Source organism: Rattus norvegicus, chromosome 7 (assembly GCF_021556685.1).
Source record: "Rattus norvegicus strain SHRSP/BbbUtx chromosome 7, alternate assembly SHRSP_T2T, whole genome shotgun sequence".
Taxonomy (NCBI): Eukaryota; Metazoa; Chordata; class Mammalia; order Rodentia; family Muridae; genus Rattus; species Rattus norvegicus.
The window spans coordinates 123,237,933-123,262,500 of NC_141540.1; the positions used below are offsets into that span (position 1 = coordinate 123,237,933).

The window sequence follows — 24,568 nt, forward strand, 5'->3', positions numbered from 1 at the left end:
AGGGGTTACGGCGGCGCTCGCGGGTGCGCGTGCGCCCACCCCGCGATCGCCCCGGCGTGCGCGGGAAGGAACCCGCGGACCGGGCTGCCGGTGAGGTTCCCAGTTCTTCTTGCTCCAGAGTCTGAGCCCGGGTCGTGACTCAGGGCTCCGGGTGGCTGAGGAGTCCTGGCGCCGCGGGGCCTGAAGCGGGGTTGGGGGCGTCGCGAATACTGCCAGAGAAGAAAGCGAGGCGGCCGCCTCCCTCGCGCGCCCACACGCTCTCTGGTTTGTCCGGTCTTCGCCGGCGTCCGGCGTCGCACCTGTCACTCCCTCCCTGGTCACTGGAGCGGCTTCGGGATTTCCCGGACTGCGCTCCGGGCTCGGCTCCCCACGCCCCCGCTCTTTTCGGGATTGACTGACAGCCGGGTCTCCTGGCGCTCTGGAAAACTTTGGGCATCAGCTGCAAAAGCAAGTTACTGATGGAGTGGACAGAGACCGCAGAGTGCGGCGGCCTTGCATGGAGACCCAGGCGCTCCTTCTGTCGCACTGCAAAGGGAGTTGAGCTGCAAGAATTTTGAGTTGTGGCCCCTCGGGTACTGACTAGGGAGCGGGTGGCCTTTGTTTCGGCGGCCTTAACAGCGAAGTGGAAGAACTGGTAGGAGCCCAGGGATCCTCTCTTACAATTCTCTCACTTTTCAGCCACGGGAAAGAAGGTTTGGAGAGGGTCCCAGACTTGCCCGCGGTCATCATGCTGCTTAACAAAACCCAGTTCTTTCTGTTTCTGAGCCAGTATTAGTTTCTTTCCACTCCACCTTTGAGAATTTGAAGTCCAAAGAACAGGCTAGTAATTCTCAGTAGTCGGGCTCTTCTGAAGTTCTCAGTCATTTATTCCTCCCACAATCCCACGGAATAGGTATCACTCAAATTTGCAGGAGGTATTGTCTAAGGTCACTTACTTTAGAGAGTCCAGAACTCCTCCTAAGCAATGACTCAGTTATGGAGTGTTTCTACATCTAGAATCTAGAACCTTGCAGGCATATATGATGGCTACATCCTCACTTTGCAGGTGAAGAAAGAGGTAGAAGGTTCTCTTGTGTAGGCAGAAAGTGACAACAGTTGTTTGAAGAAGGTGTTTGCTGTGTTCCTGTTTTGCTTTTGTAACATTTTTCCCACTTGGTTCGCCCTTACTTCTCATTTTGATCATCCAGTGTGACAAGACCCTGTAATTGAAGTTCCACTTTTTTTTTTTCTTTTCTTTTCTTTTTTTCGGAGCTGGGGACCGAACCCAGGGCCTTGCGCTTGCTAGGCAAGCACTCTACCACTGAGCTAAATGCCCAACCCTGAAGTTCCACTTAACCACAGATTCTTCCACCAAGTATTGCTAAACACAAAGATAGGTTAACAAGTGGGAGGGGTTACTGCTTGGAACACGGGAGTGGCTAATGTGTTTTGAGCACTCAGGTACAAGACACAGTGTTAAGCACTCACACAGCTTTTCAATTCGTGTCACAGCCCTATCAGATAACGCTGTCAGACTGGCCATCTCCCCACTGTTCATTAGCTTACCCAGAGTTCCCTAGTCAGTAAGAAGTAGGTCTAAAACTGCCTACCAGCAGGGGCACAAGAAAAAAATTCATGTTGTTTTTTTTTTTTTGTACTTATATTTTATAATGACCTTTATTTGTCTAAATTTTCAACATATTAAATTACCTAGTGGTTAATATTAACCTTATAGATTGCTAAGTCTATGTATAAATAAAATGTATACTCTAGAAACCACAGCAGTAGGTCAGTAGTTTCTTAGGCCTCTGCCTAGTTTGGGAAGTGTTTACTTGCTCCAAGAGCCGGCTTTGGTATCTCAGTTGTAAAATATGGATGGCATTTTAGGACCACGTAAGGTTGCATGTGCACAGGGCAGTAAGTGAAAGTCAGTGAGGAAGCTTCCTTGAAGGCTAGTTTACCTGCAAGATCACACTGAGGAGATAGCCACTGACCTTAAAAGACAAGAAGAACCAGTTGAACAAAGCAAAGGCCAGCGGTCTAGATGGAAGTGTCCCTGAATCCTCTGTGCTCCTGAGCAGCTTACTGAGGGGTGGGGATGGAGGTGGGGCAAACCACCTTTCATTTCCTTCCCACAGTTCTTTGCACCTAGAACAGCACTTGGAACAGTGGGAATGCGCACTATTTGTGGAATGCCTGTCTGAGTACCTGGGGCAGGATATTAAATATTAGGTATAGTTTCCCTGATTGGATTAGAGCAGAGTGAGCAGCCCATGGGCATCTGAGATGAGGAAGAGAGTAGTATGAGTGCACTTTTGTAACTCACAGCCTAGAAATCTCACGGTTCCTTCAGGAGGTCAAAGAACTGTGAGTCCACAGCCAGCGGGGTCTCTTCTTGGTCAGAGAGCTAAAATTCTTGTTTCTTTTGACTAAAATAAATGATTAGGAATATAGTTCCATGGCAGGGCGCTTGCCTGGGGTTTGTAAAGTCCTGGGTTTGATACCTACTACTGCACAGACTATGCAAATGAGCACAGTGGAGCCTTCAGAAATGGAAGAAGGAGGAAGGGTCACCTCCTGTTCTAAGACCCAGCCCGTGAGACCCTCATCTCAAACTGAAAAATAAGAGTGCTGAGGGGGATGAGGGTGTAACTCAGCAATAGAACTCCTGCTTAGCATATGTGAGGGCCTAGGTTCCGATTCCCCATACTGCCAAAAAAAAAAAAAAAGGTAGAATAAGCAATTTCAGCTGGACACTACATAAATAAAAAAGGGCCATCTTATAATACAGACTGACTGAGATAACCTAATTAAGTTAGGTAGTGGAGTGAAGCCTCTTGGAAGAATATCAGTGTCATTCTCTTTGAAGCAATGCCAGAGTCTGGATTTTTATGTTTTTTTAAGTGTTGGCTTCATTATCTTTTTTTGTTGCGTGTGTGGTTGTGATTGTGGGCATAGGCGAGCCATGGTGTCTGTGGAGATTACAGTGTGACTCCAGGCATCAGGCTTTGGCTTTCATCTTTGCAACGGTGTCTCTCTCTCTCTGTTTCACACTGCTTGTGCTGTCTGGCCTCCCCCCTTCCCAGCATTCCCGGCTGCCTTCCATCTCTGCAGGGACTCTGAGTTTACAGACTTGTACTACCACACTCAGCCTCCTGTGGGCCCCTGGGGTTTGAACTCAAGTCCTCGCACATGTGCGACAAGTAGTTTATCCACTGAGCTGTCTCCACAGACCTTAACTTTTTTTTTTTTTTTTACGTTTATTCTGTTTATAGATATTCGTTTGCCCACCTGTGTGTCCACATTTGAATGACGGGGTCAAAGGGCAACGTTTAGAGTCAGTTCTCTCCTACTATGTGGGTTCTGGGGATTGAAGTCAAATCACCACGCTTGGCAGTGTGTCTCCTTACCCACTGAGCCATCTTATTGGCCCATCCTGTTAAAAATTTGTTTTTTGAGAGTTCCTTAAGTGTCTACAATGCGTTTTGATCATGCCCGTCCAGCCACCTTTTCTAACTCCCTCCCCCCAACCCCCGTTTCCCTCCAGTTTCCGTGTACTCTTCTTTTTGAAAAATAACTCACTAGTCCAATTAGTGCTGCCTGTGTGCACATAGTAGGACCTACTACACCCACAGGCTAGGCTGAAACTCACAAAGGCCTTTCAGGTCCCGAGATTAAAAGCTTGTGTCACAAATCTCGCTTGTCCCTCTTCCTTTTCTAAGAATAGAGAAACCAACACCTGAAACCAAAACTTATGAAAGAACCGCTTGCTCTGGCCCATCTTGTATCTCTCCTCAGTCTTCTCCTTGGCCTCCCACCTGTCTTGTATTGCAGAGTAGGGTCTCTGAAGACAACCTTGTTGACAGTAAACATGTCTTTCATAAGGGCAAAAAGATCATATTTTCTTCCACTTGGATCACAAACACAGAGTCAAGAACGTGATCTTTTTGCTAAGCACAAAAGAAATCGGTGTCAGCGGACTGCAGAGATGGTTCAGCAGTTAAGAATGCTGGCTGCTCTTCCAGAGGTCCTGAGTTCAATTCCCAGTACCCACGTGGTGGCTCCCAGCTATCTGTGATTGGTTTTAGGAGATCTAATACCTACATGGTGCACAGACATACATGCAGGCAAAGCACCCATACACAAAAAACACTAATTAACCAATTAATTTTTTAAAAATAGGTGTCAAGAGCAACACACTGATAAGCTTATGAAGGAATAACCAAGCTACCTGAAAGATAAAAAAGCTGCTAAATTTTTTTATTTGTAATTAACATGTGTGAGAAAATGGTACGAGACCCAAGAGGTAAATTGGAATTGAACTGTGCTTTTATGGACTACAGGTAGGGAATTGGTGAACATTTTGAAGTAGAAATAATTAGTCATGGGTTAAGAAATATCAACTGTGTTGATAAGAAACTTTCAGATGCGGGGGCGTGACCTCTGTGAGGGGTGACCCTGAAGACAGCACAGACAGATCTGTGGGATTCCATTGAGACCTTGAGCACAGGGCTTTGAGGAACTTAGAAGGTAGCTGTGCTAGGGAGGCTGGCCAAAGAGATGATGAAATGTGGGCTTACGTGGGCTTACGTATGGTGCCGGAGTAATTGCAGTAGGGATGGGAAACCTATTCAGAAGCTCAAGGGAGATCGAGGTGAAGGAAGAGAACGGACAGCGAAGGAAGAGCAGTCAGTGCTACAGAGAGCTGCAGGGATGCTCAGGCCATGTAAAGAGTCAGACTGGACAGAGGTCAGCCTTCATAGAGCAGTCAAGTACCAAGGGAGGGATCAAGAACTAAAGAAACCAGACAGCACTCAGAAGTCAGTGGGGGCCATGGGGAAGCAGAGGCGACTGTTCTCCTTGGAGAAGGTTGAAGAACTTCTGGAAACTGTACCTGGTTGGGCCTTGTGCATGTGAAGCAACCACTCTCCCACCAAGCTATAGTCCCAACTCGACATTTTATTTTGAAACACGGGCTCACTAAGTTGCTCAGACTGACCAGCCTGTCACTACCAAGCCCAGCATTCCTTTCCTGTCCTTAGGAGTTGCCTGTTCTAAACATTCTTTATAAATGGAACCAGAGCCTGTGGCTTCTTTCCCTTGGCGCGGGCTCCAGTGTTGCAATACAGAGCTTCAGCACAGCTTGTGAACTCACCTGTCCGCTGTCAGATCGTGGGGCTCTTTTTCCTTTTGGCTATTTGGAAAGAAGCAACTGAGAAATTCGGTTTTCTGGGGTAGATTGTATTTGTTGTTTGCTTGTCCATTCACTGACTCTCCTCCTTTCCCTGGTCAGTTCTTTCATTTCTTGCAGTCCTCATTCTGTTCGCCCTTCTCTGGTTAAGTCAGCCATCCTTAACAACCCACAGGGTGATGCTGGGGTTCCTGGTCCCTAGTTCTTGATTTGGGATGGTAGTGTTGTTTTTATGAAACACATTCAACTTCTAGAGGTAATTTGTTGTTGTTTGATGCTGGGTTTCATGTAGCTCAGAATGGCCTCAAAATGTGTGTGCCTGTGCGCATGCGCCAAGTTCTGGAATGACAGACATAGGTGGGAAGTAAAATTTTGAATATTGGCCTCTTTCTAAATATATAGTCAACTCACACTCTGACTTAATGTTTATAGTTTTAGGCAGTTATATGCGCGCGCGCACACACACACACACACACACACACACACACACACACACGCTCTTTTACTGTGTAAATTCTGGAACTCGCTATGTAGAAGTGGGGAGTGCTGGGATTAAGGGTACAAACCACAACTCCCAGCTGAACATGTCTTGTGACCCGGGCTGGGCTTGTGATACTCCTGGCTAGGCTGTCCAGTGCTGGCTTACACGTGTGTACTGTGAAGCCTGGTATGATAGGTAGGGCAGAGTTTATAGTGGAATTCTAAAGAAGCAGCTGTACTTCAGCTTCTAGGACTTGGAAACTTTGATCCCAAGCTGGCCAGGAGCTCACATCGCCCTGCCTCTGCCTCTCCCTCTGCCGTGCTGGTATTACAGGCGTACACTGCCATCCTCATATGGCCATTTTGATGTGCTGGGAACTGTGCCCACTGGGCTACACTGAGTAACAATGCACAACACGAGTCGTTTGCAGTTTCCTGCGAGAGCTCTGGAGAGTTTGCTGTTGTCCACAGCTTGTGTCTTCCCCATGTGCTGTAAGCTCTTGGTCCCATCTAGTTACATTTTCTGGGGTTTCTCAGACCCCAGGACCAGGGTGCCCTTGAGTTTTCCTTTCTCTGTCTGTTTGGCCTCACCCTTGTTAAACATTCTGTGTTCACACCCAAGCCATTAGGCTAATAATATTCTTGACCATTGAAGTCTTTAAAATTTGTAGTTCTCATACTCTGCTCAAGATCCTGCGATTTTTTTTTAATGTTATTTTTTTTTTTAGATTTATTTATTTATTTATTATATATAAGTACACTGTAGCTGTCTTCAGATACACCAGAAGAGGGCATCAGATCTCTTTACAGATGGTTGTGAGCCACCATGTGGTTGCTGGGAATTGAACTCATGACCTCTGGAAGAGCAGTCGGGCGCTCTTAACCGCTGAGCCATCTCTCCAGCCCAAGATCCTGCGATTTTTAAAAAGTGTGTTCTTGCTTCTGTCTCAAGTAGGGTTTCTCTGTGTAGCCCTGGCTGTCCTGGAACTCACTCTGTAGACCAGGCTGACCTTAAACTTCAAGAGCTCCATCTGCCTCTGCTTCCCAAGTGCTCGGATTAAAGGGCTGCACCACCACAGCTGGCTAGCCAAAACTTTTAAAGTATATACACACTTGGAATATTTTCACATTTGGATTGCTCTACATTGTAATAATTGCAGTGTAACAGGTCTTTGATCCAGTATAATCCAGCCAGATAGGCCACTGGCGTCTCTTTGGCTCTGTTGAACGTTTTCATCACGTGTAGTCTCTCAGCATAAGTACAGTTACTGTGAGCCTCAGGAAACTTCAGAGCCCACACTTCCAGCTGTGTCCTTCCCTTGTCAGAGTTTTCCATTGCTCCAAATTATGTTGGTTACTCTTACTTACTGGGGGTAGTGAAGTACTGTATTTACATGGATCAAAAATTTAAACGTGTAAAACAGGGCTGGGAGAATTCTTGCTCTTTCTACTTATCTCCCTAAATTATATCTCCTTAAAGATAGTCAAGCTTAGGCTGGAGAGATGGCTCAGTGGTAAAGAGCACTGGTTGCTCTTCCAGAGGACGTGGGTTCGATTTCCATATGGCTAACAAGCATCTGTAACTCCAGTCCCAGGGGAGCTAATATCTTCTGCTGGCCTCTGAGGTCGGTGCATGCGTGTGGTGCGTAGACATACATGCAGGCCAGACATTCATAGAAATAATGCAAACAATCCCCCCCCCCCTTTTTAAGTTTCTTTTACTTCCTGCTAAACTTGTTATTATAAGTAGAAGCAAAGACAGGAGAGATGACTTAGCAGGGGAGGGGCTTGCTGTCTGATGACCTGAGTTCAATTCACGGAAACCCCAAGGTGAAAAGAGAGAACTGACTCCAGTAAGCTGTCCTCCAATTATACATGCACACACGCATACACGCACACACGCACAGGAGCACTGAGGAACAAGAGGCAGGCTGGTCTCTGAGTTCAGGGCAGCCTGCTCTGTCCGGTGAGAAGTTAACATTCACTCTGCTCATGTCAGAGGTGCCATTTTAATGCCCACCAGAAGGGTCAGCTGGGGTTCTAATCCCTTTCTTTTTGTCCCCTTCTGCCATACTTCTGTCAGGTTCCGAGCTGAAGCCCCTCCCTGGTGCTCCGTGTGTCTGACAGACACACTTCACTTGTAACATGCTCCCCTCAGGTTCAGTGGCTCCTGGTTTTCAGTCTGTGCTTTGAGGGTCTTGGGAGGGTTTCCTAAATTTCAGAAGACTGTTCTGGAAGGTCTGTGTTCTCTCCCTGTATTTTTAGGGCATCATCCCTTGCCACCCCAAACTTTAGGTCCGTCTTCCCCTGAAAAACCGTGTCAGGCTTTTCACTGTTGTGAATGGTCTTGCAGAGTCGCTTCTTTTCACTAGGATTTGCTTATGACCACTGTGCACCCGAATCTCCACATAACTCAGGAAACGTCCTTCTGTTACAAGTCCTGTCTTTTAATTAAAAAAATCTCTCTTGAAGGACTAGAGCAGTGGTTCTCAACTGTAGGTCCTCACCCCCTTTGGGGTCACATATCAGATATTTATATTACAATTCATAACAGTAGCAAAATCACAGTTGTGAAGTAGCAATGAAAATAATTTTATGGCTGTGGGTCACCACAACATGAGGAACTGTATAGAAAGGATCCAGCAGAGCGTTGGCCTGGAGAGATGGCTCAGCAGTTAAGGGTCTGTCCTGCTCTTCCAGTGGACTCGAGTTGGTTCTTGGCACCTCCTCAGACAATTGACTACTGTAATTTGGGTTCTGAGAGTTTGAGGGGGTCCAGTGTGCTCTTCTGGCCTCTGAGGGAGCCTGCTACACTCAAGAGCACCGTGTGCAGATACACACTTACAGAACAGTAAAGTGGTTTAAAGTTGATCAGCCCTCAGGTCAGGCTTGCTAATACATACCTTCAACCCCAGCATCTGGGAGGCAGAAGCAGGTGGGTATTTGGGGTTGAGGCCAGCCTGGTGTTCATAATGGGTTCCAGGCTAGATTCCTTTCTGATGTAAGCAGGCTTCTGAGCTGTGGGTGTGAGGTAGTGTGATGGAATTCGAAACTCGAGAGATGCTAGATTCACTAATGATTTCACCTTCAGGGGCCATGGGCCTGATCCCTGGGCACTGGAAGTGACTGCCCCTGGGTACCCTGACTCTTCTGTGCATTCCTTCCATCCGTAGGGTGGGGGTTGGGATATCTGTTCCTCTAATACCTGAAGAGGTGAGCGAAGCCAGACAGTTGGCGGGGGCAAGAACTAATAGCCCCCCTTTTTTCTCTATCAAGAAGGGAATTGAATGAACTTCAGTTTGAGGTGATGAGTTTTTTAGAACAGTTTTAGATTGTTGGTCCCCCCCTCCCTTTGAAAAGGCTTTTGTAAGCACAGTGGGTGGGTCACAGGAGCAGTAAGAATGTGATAGGAGTTGTTCGGTTTCCTCCACAAGACTCAGGGTTAAAAACTTTTTGAGGTGATAGGATTTTTCACAGGCTAACAGAAGAGAAGAGTAGCCTGGCCCTCTGGTAAAGCCCCTTGTGAGTTCCTGCTTAGAAAGTCCTCCAAGTGCTGAAGGACTCCCAGGTCTCTCTAGCCTTGGGAGTCACTAATCCCCTCACAATCTTATTCTTGCACCTGACTCGGGAACAGGTCTCTTGGGCTCAGGGGTGGGGATGGTGATGAAACTCAGTTGCTGGACCAGGTGTGCAGCTCTTTGTTGCACTGACTTCTGCCTAGCCCTGGCTCCAGCCATTCCACTACTGCAGGGGAAATGGGTTATTTCCTGGGCGCTAACATTCCTGTGAGCCTCACACTTTCCTAAAGTCCCCCTGATAACATTTGTCTGCCTGACAGTGCTGTGAGGTCATGCTCTGTCTGTGAGGTCATGCTCTGTCTCTGTGAGGTCATGCTCTGTCTCTGTGAGGTCATGCTCTGTCTATGAGGTCATGCTCTATCTCTGTGAGGTCATGCTCTGTCTATGAGGTCATGCTCTGTCTCTGTGAGGTCACGCTCTGTCTGTGAGGTCACGCTCTATCTCTGTGAGGTCACGTTCTGTCTCTGTGAGGTCACGCTCTGTCTGTGAGGTCACGCTCTGTCTCTGTGAGGTCATGCTCTGTCTGTGAGGTCATGCTCTGTCTCTGTGAGGTCATGCTCTGTCTCTGTGAGGTCATGCTCTATCTCTGTGAGGTCACGCTCTGTCTCTGAGGTCACGCTCTGTCTCTGTGAGGTCATGCTCTGTCTATGAGGTCATGCTCTGTCTCTGTGAGGTCATGCTCTATCTCTGTGAGGTCATGCTCTATCTCTGTGAGGTCATGCTCTATCTCTGTGAGGTCATGCTCTGTCTGTGAGGTCATGCTCTGTCTCTATGTGCATCTTTCATGGGCATTCATAAGGGCTCTGCAAAAGAGAAAGGAAATGACTTAGCCAGGACTTTCTATGCTGAACAGAGTGTGCAGTTCATCCTTTTCTTTGCCTTGTGGGAATGAGGTAGGAGATGCCCTGGCATAGGAGCCTTTTCTCTGGTCAGAGGTTGAATGAATGAAATGAATACCCTGTGTTCATAGTCCAGTGCTAAAGGGTATTTGAAATGAATGAAACAGCCCCTATTTTCAGGGAGCTTTTTCTTTTTGATTGCTGTACTCCGAGTACAAATTTAATCTCAATGTTCCCAAAGAAAAAATGTAGCTGGAGCCTGCACAGGAAGAATTCCAGATGTTTGAAGCACTAAGGAAGGGCTTGGGGAAGTCTTCACAAGGACTTTGGCTAAGTTGTGAATGAAGGGTGGATGAACAGATCTTAAAAATTATTTAATTTATTCTATGTACATTGATATTTTGCCTGCATGTATGTCTGTGTGAGGGTATCAGATCTTGGAATTATAGATGGTTGTAAGCTGCTGGGAATTGAACCTGGGTCCTCTGGAAGAGTGGTCGGTACATTTTACAGGTGAGCCATCTCTCCAGCCCCTAGCAGATCCGTTCTTTTTTTTTCTTTTTTCTTTTTTTCGGAGCTGGGGACTGAACTCAGGGCCTTGTGCTTGCTAGGCAAGCGCTCTACCACTGAGCTAAATCCCCAACCCCAGATCCATTCTTGATAAACCGTTACCTTCTCAACCAGTTTTGGTCAGTTCTATGCATCAGTGTATTCTTTATCTGACTAGCATGAATTAAAAATGATGTTTATTTGGAGGAGGATAGTATGTGTATTGATCAGAGAATCTAGAAAGCTGGGCTTGATAAATGGGTTCGAATCCCAGAGAGGCTCAGCGGTGCCAGAGCCCAGCCAGGGTTGGGGTAAACAGCAGCCTGCTCAGGACTACACCTTCCTGATGATCTGTTGTCTACTTTCCTGGATAGGAGCATGCCTTAACAAGTGAAACAAAAATGGCAACTGCCCATTGTGCTTCTTCTCTCTGGTGATGACATCGCTAAGGCCTTCACATTCCCCTAGGTAGCTCCATCTGTCCCTCTTGAGTTCCATGATCTCTGCATTGTTGACTTGCGGGGCATTGTTTTGATGTTCTTTGTCCTTCAAACTATTCCTTCTTCCTTGAATATGCTTCCATCCCTTTAGCTCATAAAACCCCTTTTGTCCTAGGTGTGATTTTCAATCTCCCAGAGTGGATTGGTCCTTTCCCCCTGGCCTTATCTTTTGAGGCACCTGTTCTCCCTTACATTGGAGTTGGTGGGATTGGTTGGGTTTCTGTCCTCTTGAAGTGTTAGGTAAGCATTCTACCGCCAGAACCACCAGGCTGCAGCCCTAGCGTATCCGCCCCCCTTCTAGACACAGTCTCAGTGCAACAGACAGACCTCACATTCAGACCTCTTGTTTCAGTCTCCCAAATGCTGGGGATTAAACTCAGGGCCTTCTACATGTCGGGTAAACTCCCCATCACTGAGCTGTATCCCCGACACTTCTCTGTGGGGTTGAAGAGTACAAAACCATTCGTTCCCTACCTCCTTTCCTTCCTGTCTCTCCTTTCTCTTTTCTTTCTTAGTTTTTCTCTTCTTCCATAGGAGGTTTCTTTTTGTAGCCTCAGCTGGTTTTCAACTATCATCTAGTCCTAGCCTGTGTGTTGAGATTATAGTCGTGGACCACCATGTACAGCTCAGAGCTTTTGTCCTTGCTCTGTACGGGCTCACACAGGCCACATAAGACCTTCCAAGCTACCAGACACGTAGTAGGCATCACAGACAAGTACTGAGTGAATGGTTGTCTATCATTCAATGGCCTACATTGCAAGTTTTTTTTGGTCTTGGTTTAGGAGATTTGAGAGTGTGATGGTGGATGGTGAATTCTTGGGGGTCTGACATTTTTACCTAATGGTTTTGGTACTAATAAGGGTTGAGGTTTCTTGCTTAGCAAACTCTGCCCCTCAGAGCACAATCCAGGTGGAGTGGTTTGTGCCTGACTTTGTTGACAGTGTGTGGGTTATCTGTCATTGTGAAACACGAGGCCTCCTTAAGCACAGGATCATGTAGGATCAGTTCCTTGAGCATCTTGCACAACTTTTAGACTGCCCTTTCAAGCGTGAAAGAGAGAGCCACGTAACACTGGGGTGGGGCCAGGTACTGAGCTAGGAAAGACAGGAAGGGCCTGGGATGACGCATCCTTTCCTTCCTGAGCTTGGGTGTTCACTCTTGCTCACTCTCCAGTGAAGCACTCACTGAGTGTCCACCGGGTCTGCCTGCTCCTGGGCTTGGTTTGGTGATAGCCACATGATAGTGGGACCAAAGCATGCAGCGTCTGAGCTTGCTTGCCGGTCCCAGCTCCACTACCTGCCGCCGTGTGGTGCTGGCCATGTTACGCTAGTTCCTGTCTCATAAATGTTCTGCTATTGTTCCGAATCTGATATGTGACCCCTGGCCAACCTCCTTACTTAACCTCCTTGCCTCCATTTCTTGTCTTGAGAAGTAGATGGTGGTAGCATCTGCCTCAGAGTGTTGTAGGAGTTACCTGTTTCTGTATGTGGGGGGACGTGGGGGTCAGAGGACAACTTGCTGAATCAGTTCTCTCCTCCACCACAGGCATTCCAAGGATCAGCTCGGGTCACCAGGCCTGGAGACAGGCTTCTTCACTCACCAGGCCATCTTGTGGGCCTCCTGTATTTCTTTAACTTTTAAGCAAGAGATTTGCTTTATGCGTCTGAGTGTTTTTCTTGCATGTATGCATATGCATCATGTACAGAGGACAGGAGAGGGCATTGGATGCCCTGAGATTGGAGTTGCAGGTTATGAGCCACCATGCAGGTGCTGCGAATCAGACCCAGGAAGCATCCTGTGGAAAAGCAAGCGGCCACTGAGGCATCTCTCTTCAGCCCTTGTTGGTCACTGTGTGTGTCCCAGGCTGTTTCAGAACTCTTGCCTCAGCCTCTTGAATGCTGGGATGATAAGCATGTGTCACCACAGCTGGCTCTATGTCTTCTGTTTGTGGAACCTGGACTCTGTTAGTCAGTCAGCTGCAATACTGCTAAGCTGTATCCCCAGCCTAGGTTCTTCCAAAGGAAAACCTTGTGTTCATTCAGGAGCAAACTGGATGTGAGGTGTCGAGTCCTTGATGAAAGCCTTTAAGTAGAATGGTGAGCCAGCTTAGAGAAAGATTGAAGGTGATCTTATGCAGAAAGGACATGGTGGTTTTACTCTGAGAATGGTTTGCCAACCCCAAGCTTGTGCAGAAAGGGAAGTGGGTATCTTTGATGGGTGGGAAGTGAAAGAAAGCCTTAGATGTTTGAGGGCTCGGGGCTGGGTGGGGCTGGAGAGGGCTCAGAGGACCAAAATTCAGTCCCAAGCACCCATAACTACCTGCAACTAACCTGAGCTCAAAGGGGATCTAACTGGTCCCCTGAAGCACCCACATAAGCTGAAGACACACACACACACACACACACACACACACACACACACACACACCCATATAAGCTGAAGAGACAGACAGATGTGCACACTTTTAAATAGAGTCAGTCAGAGCAATTTGAAGAAGCGCTGAAATTAGGTTTGTGGCTGGCAGGTGGCTCAGCAGTTAAGAGCACTTGTTGGTCTGTAGAGGACCTGAGTGCAGTGTCCTGCACCACGTGACTACCCATAACCATTTGTAACTCCAGTTCCAGGGCATCTGATTTGAAAGATGGCTGTGCCAGTCAGGTGCTGATTGGTATTTGACAGACTAGCTGAATTCAAAACAGGGTTTGGAGTGGAGTGGCAAGATGCACAGAGGTGCTTTGAAACATTGACTGACAATCCTAGGGTGAACCTGTGGCCCAGAAGAAAGCCTGTGGAAAGTGCTGTTGAAATAGCTCTTCTGGGTGAGGCTGCTGACTAGTTGCAGTCTTGGGCTATGGTTCTATCTGCCTTTTCCCCTAGAACTGCAGAGCAGAGGCATCTTCTGGGTGCCTGGGAAAGAAGGGAGAGAGAGAAAGAACCAGGAGACCACATTGAGTTGCTCTAGATTTCTTGTGTGTTTTTTCTCCTAGGGTGGGTGTGTGTGTGTGTGTGTGTGTGTGTGTGTGTGTGTGTGTGTGTGTGTGTGTGTGTGTGTGTGTTTCTCTCTCGATGATCTGTGGAAGCCAGAGCAGAGTCAGGTGTTTGTCTCTACCTCCTAATTGGGAGTCATAAGCATACACAGCCACACTCACACTCAGCTTTTTGTATGGGTGCTGGGGATTTGAACTCAGGTCCTCATGGTCACAGAGCAAACACTCTTTCTTACACACTGAACCAGGCTGCAGCTGCCGCCCTCTCCTCTTCTTCCTCTTCCTCCTCCTCCTCTTCCTCCTCCTCCAACTCTTCCTCTTCTTCCTCCTCTTCCTCCTCCTCCTCCTCCTCCTCTTCTTCCTCTTCCTCCTCCTCCTCTTCCTCCTCCTCCTCTTCCTCCTCTTCTTCCTCTTCCTCCTCCTTTTCTTCCTCCTCCTCCTCTTCTTCTTCCTCTTCCTCCTCCTTTTCTTCCTCCTCCTTTTCTTCCTCCTCCTCTTCTTCCTCCTCCTCTTCCTCCTCTTCCTCTTCCTCTTCTTTTGTTTTTTTTCCAAGACAAGGTTTCTCTGTGTAGCCCTGTCTGTCATGGAACTCCCAAGCACTGGGATTAAAAGTGCACAACACCACCACCAGTTTGTTTTCTAAATTTGTTTATAATGAATATATTCCTTTCATGATTTTCAAACATTGTCTAGGGCTGGTGAGATGTCTCCGTAGGTAAAGGCACTTATCACCAAGGCTGACAGCCTGAGTCCCATCACTAGAGCACACATGACGGGGAGAGAGAACTGACTCACTCCCTTACCTCTATACATGTGCCCTGACATGCACAAGTCCCCCTCCCCCATAAATAAATATAACTCAAAAATAAATAAATACAAACATACTATCTAACATTAATAACAAACATAATGTAAGAATAACATTATAAAGTTTGTATTGAAGAAATACGTAGTGGGGCTGAAGAGCTTGCAGAGGACCCCACCACATGGCAGCTAGTAAGTCTGTAACTCCAGGGGGCGTCCAGCGCCCTCTTCTGTCCTCTGTGAGCACTGCATGTACATGGTGCTCAGACACATTCAGGCAAACCCTCATACAATAAGAACAAGTAAGTGACCTTTGCTGTGTGTCATCATCACGGTAATCTAAGGTGTGAGGAGGCCAGCTTTGGCAACATGGTAAACTCCAGGTTATGTGGTAAGTTATATAGTAAGACCCTGGCCAAACTCTTCATCCTACCCCCCAACTCCCCCCCCCAAAAAAACCTCTATAAACCAGTTCTTCTCTCACCTCTCAGGGCTAGATAACAAATACCCAAAAGACTTTTAGCTGACTATGTAATTTGAAGACATTGTTACTCCATCTGGGAGCTTTGGATTTATTCACAATCAAAATTAATCTGATCAAGAGCCTGAAGTGATGGATTAGTGGCAGAGAGCCCTAGCAGCTCTTCCAAAGGACCCAGGTTCAATTCCCAGCCACCCACATGTCAGCTCACAGTCTGCAACTCCAGTTCAGGGCTTCTGGTATCCTTGGGCATGATGCTTGCACTTGCATGCATGCATGCAGACAGACAGACAGATATACATACATGCTGGCAAAACACTCAGATGCATAAACTAAAATAATGAAAATTTACTTTGATCATACTTTGATGTGCACTAGATGCTGCGTGGCTAAGCCAGCCAAGATATGTTGTCTCTAGGTCATAAACTCCAGTGAGTATACGTGAACTTCTGTTTCTTTGAGGCCTGAAACAATTTGAAATGCACAGGTGCCAGAAAAACAAAAACAAAACTTCCTCTAGTTTTGTTTCTTTGCTTTTAAAGAAACAGAACCCAAAAGTAGATTCTTGGTGCTCCAAGTGACTTAGCCCAAACTTTTAGAGACTGCTGAGGCTGGGGAAATGGCAGAGAAGGAAGTGAGGTGCTTGGGTGTGTCAGCCACTTCCGGGGAGCCTCTTTGCCCCCATGCTGTGTGAACTGCAGCTGGGACACGAACTCCATTTTCAAAGCTTCATAAAACCTTTTCCCAGGCCTCGCTTTCTCGGGCTTCATGGCTCTCTGTGGAAATAAGAGCCCATGTAATAGCCTGACAAAAAGCACAGAGTGGGGAACAGTGAGGAGCCATTCTGCTCCCACATGGTAGAGGGTAGTGGAGTGTGGAGTCAGAAAGCACGACTGCTCCTGGGGCCTGTTCCTCAGCTCCCCGGTGTCTCTGCGCAGCACCCCTTCCACAGACGACACTCACCTTCCTTCACAGACGACGCTCACCTTCCTTCCACAGACGACGCTCATCCTTCCTTCCCACAGACGACGCTCACCTTCCTTCCACAGACGACGCTCACCTTCCTTCACAGACGACGCTCACCTTCCTTCCACAGACGACGCTCATCCTTCCTTCCCACAGACGACGCTCACCTTCCTTCCACAGACGATGCTCACCTTCCTTCCACAGACAACGCTCACCTTCCTTCACAGACGACGCTCACCTTCCTTCACAGACGACGCTCACCTTCCTTCACAGACGACGCTCACCTTCCTTCACAGACGACGCTCACCTTCCTTCACAGACGACGCTCACCTTCCTTCACAGACGACGCTCACCTTCCTTCCACAGACGACGCTCATCCTTCCTTCCACAGACGACGCTCATCCTTCCTTCCCACAGACGACGCTCACCTTCCTTCCACAGACGACGCTCACCTTCCTTCCCACAGACGACGCTCACCTTCCTTCATAGACGACGCTCACCTTCCTTCACAGACGACGCTCATCCTTCCTTCCCAGACGACGCTCACCTTCCTTCCACAGACGACGCTCATCCTTCCTTCCCACAGACGCTCATCCTTCCTTCCACAGACGACGCTCACCTTCCTTCCCACAGACGCTCATCCTTCCTTCCCAGACGCTCACCTTCCTTACCACTTGCCTAGGGCCTGATGCTCCGCTTTCTGGAGTTGGCTTCGCTGCTGCTTTCCAAGTGAGCGTTAAAAGGCGTTTTTACTTTAAGGAAAAAAGAAGCAGTTCCATCCCATCTGCTTGCACTCACTTAACCTGCTGTGTGAACTAAAACCCTGTGACCTTTGCACACTAGCCTGTATGTGCCCCAAGCAAAGGGTCTTTGAGAACGCTTGGTGAAATAAACTTGAGTGGGCCCAAGTGCCTGTGTAGTGGCTGCTCAGGGGGCTTCATGAAGGCCTTGCCCCTGGCAGGCATTTTGCATAAATTATCTTATTTTACCTTAGAGCAAAGAATCAAGTGTGTATTTATTTCCCAGACAGCCTTTTGTGGTGAGGAAACTGGAGTAATCTGTCCTCACAGCTTCTTGAGCTGCCTTCCTGAGACCCAGGCCCATGCAGTACCAAAGCCTGTGCCGCCCCTCCCCCAGCTCACCCTTTCCTTTGGTTTTATGGGACTTGTGAGGGACTCAAAAATTGTTAGATTTCTCCTAATCATTTTCTTAAAGTTTTCTATAATCTCGCATTATATTTGGATGTGCGCACACTAGATTTGTATTTCGTGCATGTTTGTTCTGAGATTAAGGACAGTTCTTAAACTGTGGAGAAGGATTGGCCTCAGTGGACCTTTGCCATATCTGTGATGTCCGCCCTCCCACGCGCGTACAGCAGACCGCAGCAGTGAGGTGTTTGTAAGTGTTCACACTTGGCAGACGGCACAGATCTGCCTGGCTGGTTGAACTGACCTGGTGCTCACAGTGCCGCAATTGAAATAAATGCTCCAGTTGCTCCATTTGAACCACACCAGGAATCTCCAGTAACTACTGCTTGCCCCACATACAACTCTGCTTCCTCACACAGCTCCCCTACTTTTGAAGACTTGGAAGGGACTTTCTGGGGCAGAGGGGAGGACTTGGAGGAAGGAATGGAGATGGTGTTTTTTGGTTTGGGTGGCTGGTCTTGTCTTTTTATTCTTTTTTTTTTTTTTGGTTCTTTTTTTCGGAGCTGGGGACCGAACCCAGGGCCTTGCGCTTCCTAGGTAAGCGCTCTACCACTGAGCTAAATCCCCAGCCCCTTGTCTTTTTATTCTTACCCTTTGTATTATTTACTTTGTGTTGGGTGCACGCTCAGTGGCACATTCGTGGACATTGGAGGACACCTTGTGAGGGTCACTTCTTTCTTTTCACCATGTGGCTTCTGGGAATCAAACTCAGGTGGACAGGCCATGGCCAGCGTCTCTTCCCACTGAGCCATTGTGCCAGGCGTGGGGCTGTTTTGGTTGTAGTGGTTTGTTTGTCGTCTGAGTGAGAGCATTAATGGCTGAGAGAGCTTCGAGCCAGGGATTCTTGACCACTTCTCAAGAATAATTACTCATTGCATGGGTACATGTAAGGTATTCTAAAAGGAAAGGAATGAACAGGCATCTAGTAAGGGGTGACCCAAGGAACAGGAAGTGGTCATGAGAAATAAGGGTATCTGGAGTAAGTGGAGCACAGGTAAGCCTTTGCAGACTTGAGACTTAGGGGGACAGGGATTCAGGGGTTACAAACACTTGGAATATGTCTAGAAAGGGGAGCATGGTTTCCAAGTAGGCCCGTCTTCTTGGCTCCACAGACTTCTTTCCCAGAGGGGAAAAGACATAGCCAGAGATCCACAAGGTCCCTGAAAAGCATGAAATCTGGTGCAGGACCAACTTCTCTAAGCCTTGGCCTTCAGGCTCTGTGGTAATGAAGGTGGATGAAAAGGTATGGCAGGAAAGTAGATCTAAACCTGGCTGTGTAGTGGCAGTTTGTGTCTCCATGTTTTAGCTATTTCCAGAACTACATACGATCTTTTTATCCTTTCTTTCTCTAAAGATTCTTGACAGCTGAACTGCTGGATGTAGCCTATGCTGGCGTCAAACTCATGAGCTGAGCTCCAGTCTCAGCCTCCCGAGTGCTAGAACCACAAGGCATGTGTCACCATGCCTTGCACTGCCTAGGTCACCCGTGATACCAGATAAGTGGCTTTGTTGGAGTGATGGCCAGAGCTTGCCTATTGAGGATGAAAGGGGCGAGGAAGAACTAACGTTTGGTATAGCTTCAGCCCAGCATAGCTCGGGCACTGCTGTGGGAAGGAGAGCTAAGAGTGGAGGCTGCTTCGTGACCAAGCAGTGACGACCCACCCTCTGCTTGCCGTGGGTTGTGTAGACCTATCCTGATGCATTTCTGCTATGGTCTTAGCGTTGGCAAACTGGACATGGTGGCTTATACCTGTAATCTCAGCACTCAGGTGGCAGAGGCAGGAGGATTGATGCAAGTTGTAGGCCAGCCAAGGCTATGTGTATAGCAAGACCTGTCTCAGAAAAGAGAGGATAAGACACTGGATTTCCATGTCCTCTCTTTTCTCGTTTGGGGTTATATTGCTTGTGGTGTCTAGAATGGAGCCCAGAGCCCTGTGCATTTCCAAATATACTGAGCGCCCTCCTCAATTCCAGTGCCTCTATTTCTTCATTAAGTTTAAAAGTTAGTATTGGGGAGCTGAGCATAGAGCCCGGTGGAGAGTCCACATGCCTCGTGTGCATCAGGCCCCGAGTGCATCAGGCCCTGAGTTCACTTTTCCCAGCGCCTCAAAAGAAATTAATAACCTGAAGTTGAGGTTATTAAAGAGCCAAGTGAGAGAAGTGGGCTCAGTTCAGCTGTTGGTTTAGTCAAGGATACTAGCTAGACTCTAGGCATAGACCACTTCTCTCTGCCCACAAATTACACACAATGCCATAGGAGCCATCTGGAGGAAAAAATCAAATAAAGATGCTTGTGTTTCATCAGCCAACTGTGGTGGCTCTTACCTATAATCCCAGAGCTTGGGAGACTGAAGCAGGAGGTTTGCTGTTTGTTTTGTTTTGAGACAGAACCGTCTCTGTAGAGCTGAGCTGTCCTGTGCCTTGTAGACCAGGCTGGCCTCAAACTCACAGAGATCCATCTACTTCTGCCTTCGCCTCCGGAGAGCTGGGTACGGGGCTAACCAAGTCTGCATAACAACACCCTGTGTCAAAAAGAGGAAACCAAAACGTTTCTGTTTTGGGTGGTAATAGAATTACTCCTTTCTTTTGTTCACAGAGATGCTACAGTTTGTCAGCAATCAAGTGGGAGAGTTCTCTGACTTGTTTTCAGAGCAACTATGTAGCTCCTTCCCTGGAGGTGGTGGCGGCAGTGGCAGTGGTGGCACCAGCAACAACAGCAGTGGCAGAGGCACCAGTGGTGGAGCTGCAGATCCCGCAGTACAGCGGTCATTCAGCCAGGTCCCATTGTCTACCTTCTCTCCCTCATCCACCTCCCCTCAGGCTCCAGCCCTGCAGGTCAAAGTCTCTCCTACCCCACCAAGGGCAACCCCTGTTCTCCAGCCCCGACCCCAGCCCCAGCCTCAACCTCCAGCTCAGCTGCAGCAGCAGACAGTGATGATCACCCCGACCTTCAGCACCGCTCCACAGACCAGGATCATCCAGCAGCCTTTGATATACCAGAATGCCGCAACCAGCTTTCAAGGTGAGTGCGGAGCCTCTGTGCCAGTGTACAGACAGACAGACAGACAGTGCCGATCTAGCCTCCCCGAGCATAATAGAAGACTTTAGTCTGGTCCTGTCTGGACAAGTTTCTGATCACTGGGAAAATAGTGCAGGAACACATCTCCTTCCTCAAAGACTTTAATGTCTGTTAGACCTACTTCCAAGTCCAAACATGGTAAAGGCTGGGTTGTCCTGATGACTAGAGGTGGAGTTCTGAATAAAATTAGGTCTGAAACTTACTTAGCCACCACATCTGAGCATCCACAGATGAGAACTGGTCCCTTGGCAGATAAGTCCTAAGCAAGCACCGTGGAGATAAATTCCATTTTTAAAATAAGTGGTACGTCTCTAAATAGCTGCCCTCGGCGGGCATGCGGCATGTGTTGAGTGAATGAAGTACTTGTTCTTGCTGTGATGTGCTCTATCCCGTGACAATGGGGAGCCCCGGGTAGACTCAGTATTGCTCTCAGTTTGAAGACACATAATTTTCTGGTGGGTTCCAAGACTCTGGAGGAGGAGGTATGAAAACAGAGACCATGATCCCAAAGCAGATTTTCCATCTAGAAAGGATGGGAAGCAATGAGGCCCTAGGGGGTTGTTGACTCTCAGCGTCTATTAACTCGATTGCGGGCACAGCCATTTGCCAAGTAGCTTCCCTTACATTCGCTCCACACCCGGAGTAATAAAACAATTTGTACTCATTCCGTCAGATATTGATGCAGTCCTTATGGGACGTTTCTAGTCTCTAAACCAGCTTGTAAATGGCTGCGCGCATCTTCTTCAGCAGCAGGTGGGAAGCTGAAGTCATTACAAGATACTCCATTCCCAAGTCACACTGCAGCCACAGTGACATTGTACATTCCTTACCCACGTAACATTTTTCTCTTCTTCCCAAAGTCCTGCAGCCTCAAGTGCAAAGCCTCGTGACATCCTCGCAGGTACAGCCAGTTACCATCCAGCAGCAGGTGCAGACGGTACAGGCCCAGCGGGTGTTGACTCAGACAGCCAATGGCACACTGCAGACCCTTGCCCCAGCCACAGTGCAGACAGTCGCTACACCACAGGTGCAGCAGGTCCCGGTAGGTGGCTTGGGAAGGACTCGAGGAATTGGGGGAGACTCTGAACTAGTCCTTGGTCGAGACTTGCTAAGCATGCTAAGGAGCGTCATCAAGAGTATACACAGAACAGGGAGGAGGGCTAAGAAAGAAACCTGTGAGTGTCACGCAGAGATCAAACTGAGCCTCACCTATAGGTGTCCTCTGACATGCTTGGGAAAGGCTGGTGCCGTGACTGTTGGCGCATACGATAGGTAAAAACTGGAAGGGCTCAGCAGTCATAGGCACTTGTTACCGAGCCTGAAAACCTGAGTTCACACTGTGGAAGGAAGAACCAGCTCTTACAAGCCGCCCTCTGACAATAGATATACTAAGTGTGTATTTAAAAAATACAGCATTTTAGGGGGCTGGGGAGATGGCTCAGTGGGTAAGCAAAAGGACCTGTGTTTGATTTTTGAGTTTTTTGTTGTTGTTGTTTGGTTGTTTGCTCGGTTGGTTTGAGACAAGATCTCTCTTTATAGTCCTGGCTATCCTGGAACTCACTCTGTAGACCAGGCTGGCCTCAAACTCACAGAGACCCACCTGCCTGTGCCTCCCAAGTGCTGGGATTAAAGGCACGCACTGCCATATCTGTCAGGACCTGTTTCTGAATCCCCTGTACCGTGTGAAAGCGAGCCTCGCCTGCTCGGGTCAGTGCAGCAGCCTTGGAAAGGAGATGGGCGGATGCTGAGCTCTCACTGGCCTGCCAGTCCACTGAAAGGGTGCTAGCCAAAATAGAAGCTTCTAGGTCATTAGAGAGCTTCTTCCCAGGCAGTAAGGCAGAGAGCTGGTGTCCTGCTCTGACCTACATATACTCAGATAGGCATGCCTGCACATACGTGGGCATTCACATACATGTGCATTCACCACATACATGCAGTATAGCATATGAACTTATACTTTCTTACTAATAAATGGATCTTTTTATTATGACAACATTTTTATTTTATGTGTGTCTATGTGGGTGGATGCACACATGAGGTAGTCAGAGGTCAAGGTGCAGGAGTTGGTTCTCTCCTTACCTTATGAGCCCTGGGGAATCAGACTCAGATCAACAGGCTTGGTGGCTGCCACCTTCACTGATGAACCTTCTCAGTGGCCCCAAATTAACTTATCTTAAAAAAACAAACAAACATAGAGAAACAAACAAAATCTGGGTTTACCATTCTTCCTTCTTACCCATGTTCCTAATTCTCTAGAACCTACCCAAAGCCAGCTCTCTAAGCCTTCAGTTGTGAACCATCCTTGCCTTTGTTTCTGCCACACAGGTCTTGTTATCCTAAAAGCCTTGAAGCCTTACAGTTCTCTTTAGCTGCCCCCCTTCTCCCCTTCAGTACAGGAAGCAAGCTGTACAAACTAGCCAACTTTGGTGGAAATTGAATGTAGGGGGTTTCCTCTTTATTTATTTCCAGTTTCGAGAAACTGTTCTCTTATTCTTTCGTGATTAGCCTATATACAGCAAGAAACAAATGAAAAAATAATGCTCCTTTTTGTCCTCCTTCTAGGTCCTGGTTCAGCCTCAGATTATTAAGACAGATTCCCTTGTTTTGACCACGCTGAAAACAGATGGCAGCCCTGTCATGGCCGCCGTCCAGAACCCGGCCCTCACTGCCCTCACCGCCCCCATCCAGACGGCCGCCCTTCAAGTACCAGTAAGAGTCTCGCTCTGCTTCCTCTGTGCCTCAGACTTTCTAAAGCTCACTGCTGAGTAGATGTGGGGAGCTTAATAGATGTGTCCATCAGATTGTAAACATCACCCCACTTTTAATTTGCTTTTCTCTTGAAGCAGTGTTGCTGGGATGGGACCTGTTATATTAAGTCTTGGGATCTTGCAAGGGAGTGGAACAGAGCCCTGCTGTGCTGCTGACAGCAGCTCCTCAAAGAGCCGTTATCTTTTCGGCACTATTGTTGCCAGAGGGGTCAACTGCTAAAGGATCCTAGGGTCACCAGACAGGGAGAGATGTCAAGATGACAGACAAGGAAAGCACCATCCTTCAGTTACAGGAGCCCAGCCACTTTGAGTAGCAGGTTATTTAAATTTTGGAAGCAATGGTTGATTTCTAAAAACCAAGAGCTAGAGTTAGAGATAGAGCCAGTTGAGGTGGAGGTAGGAGAGGCAAAAGTTCAAAGTCATCTTCAACTACATAGCAATTTGGGGCCAGCCTGGGCTATGTGAGACCTTAAAACTGCCAAGAACTAGAAACAGTCCAAATGTCCATTCACGGGAGATAAACAGCTCACAATATAGCTCTAAAATAAAAGTGTTCCCAACCATGATAGAGAAGAAAAGAAGCCTTTCTCAGAAATTCACACGAGTAATCCATTAGCACGACGCTCAAGAGTTGAAGTGGCCGTGCTGAGTGACAGAGCAGGGTTATAGGTTATAGGGCAGACTTGAGGGACATTCTATATGGTAAAGGGTTATTATAGGGCAGACTTGAGGGACATTCTGTATGGTAAAGGGTTATTATAGGGCAGACTTGAGGGACATTCTATATGGTAAAGGGTTATAGGGCAGACTTGAGGGACATTCTGTATGGTAAAGGGTTATAGGGCAGACTTGAGGGACATTCTATTTGGTAAAGGGCTATAGGGCAGACTTGAGGGACATTCTATATGGGAAAGGGTTTTTGTCTTAACTTGGGTGCTACAAGTTGCACGCATATGCAAAACTTGAAAAGTTCTAAAAGTGATACTTGTTATGTGTAAATTATTCTTTCCTTTGTTTTTTGTTTGGTTTGTTTTTGTATAGGGTTCCTCAGTATAGCCCAGGTTGACCTCAAACTCAATCTTCTTGCCCAAGCTTCTGAGGGCTAGGGTTCTAGGCCACCTTGCCTGACTGACAGGTTGTTTTGTTTACTTTTGGTTTT

General features: G+C 47.7%; 1 protein-coding gene across 4 annotated transcripts in view; it reads left to right on the forward strand.

The window, feature by feature from the left end:
• The window catches only part of Srebf2 (sterol regulatory element binding transcription factor 2), a 57,482-nt gene that overhangs the window by 289 nt on the left and 32,625 nt on the right, over positions 1 to 24,568 (forward strand). For 2 of the 4 annotated variants that reach the window (XM_087556574.1, XM_087556576.1), the window contains exons 1-4: positions 43 to 634; positions 20,159 to 20,584; positions 21,502 to 21,683; positions 23,204 to 23,350. In XM_087556574.1, coding sequence (XP_087412700.1) covers positions 20,161 to 20,584; positions 21,502 to 21,683; positions 23,204 to 23,350 — 753 coding nt within the window. In that variant the 5' untranslated portion in view covers positions 43 to 634; positions 20,159 to 20,160. 4 annotated transcript variants of the gene reach the window in all.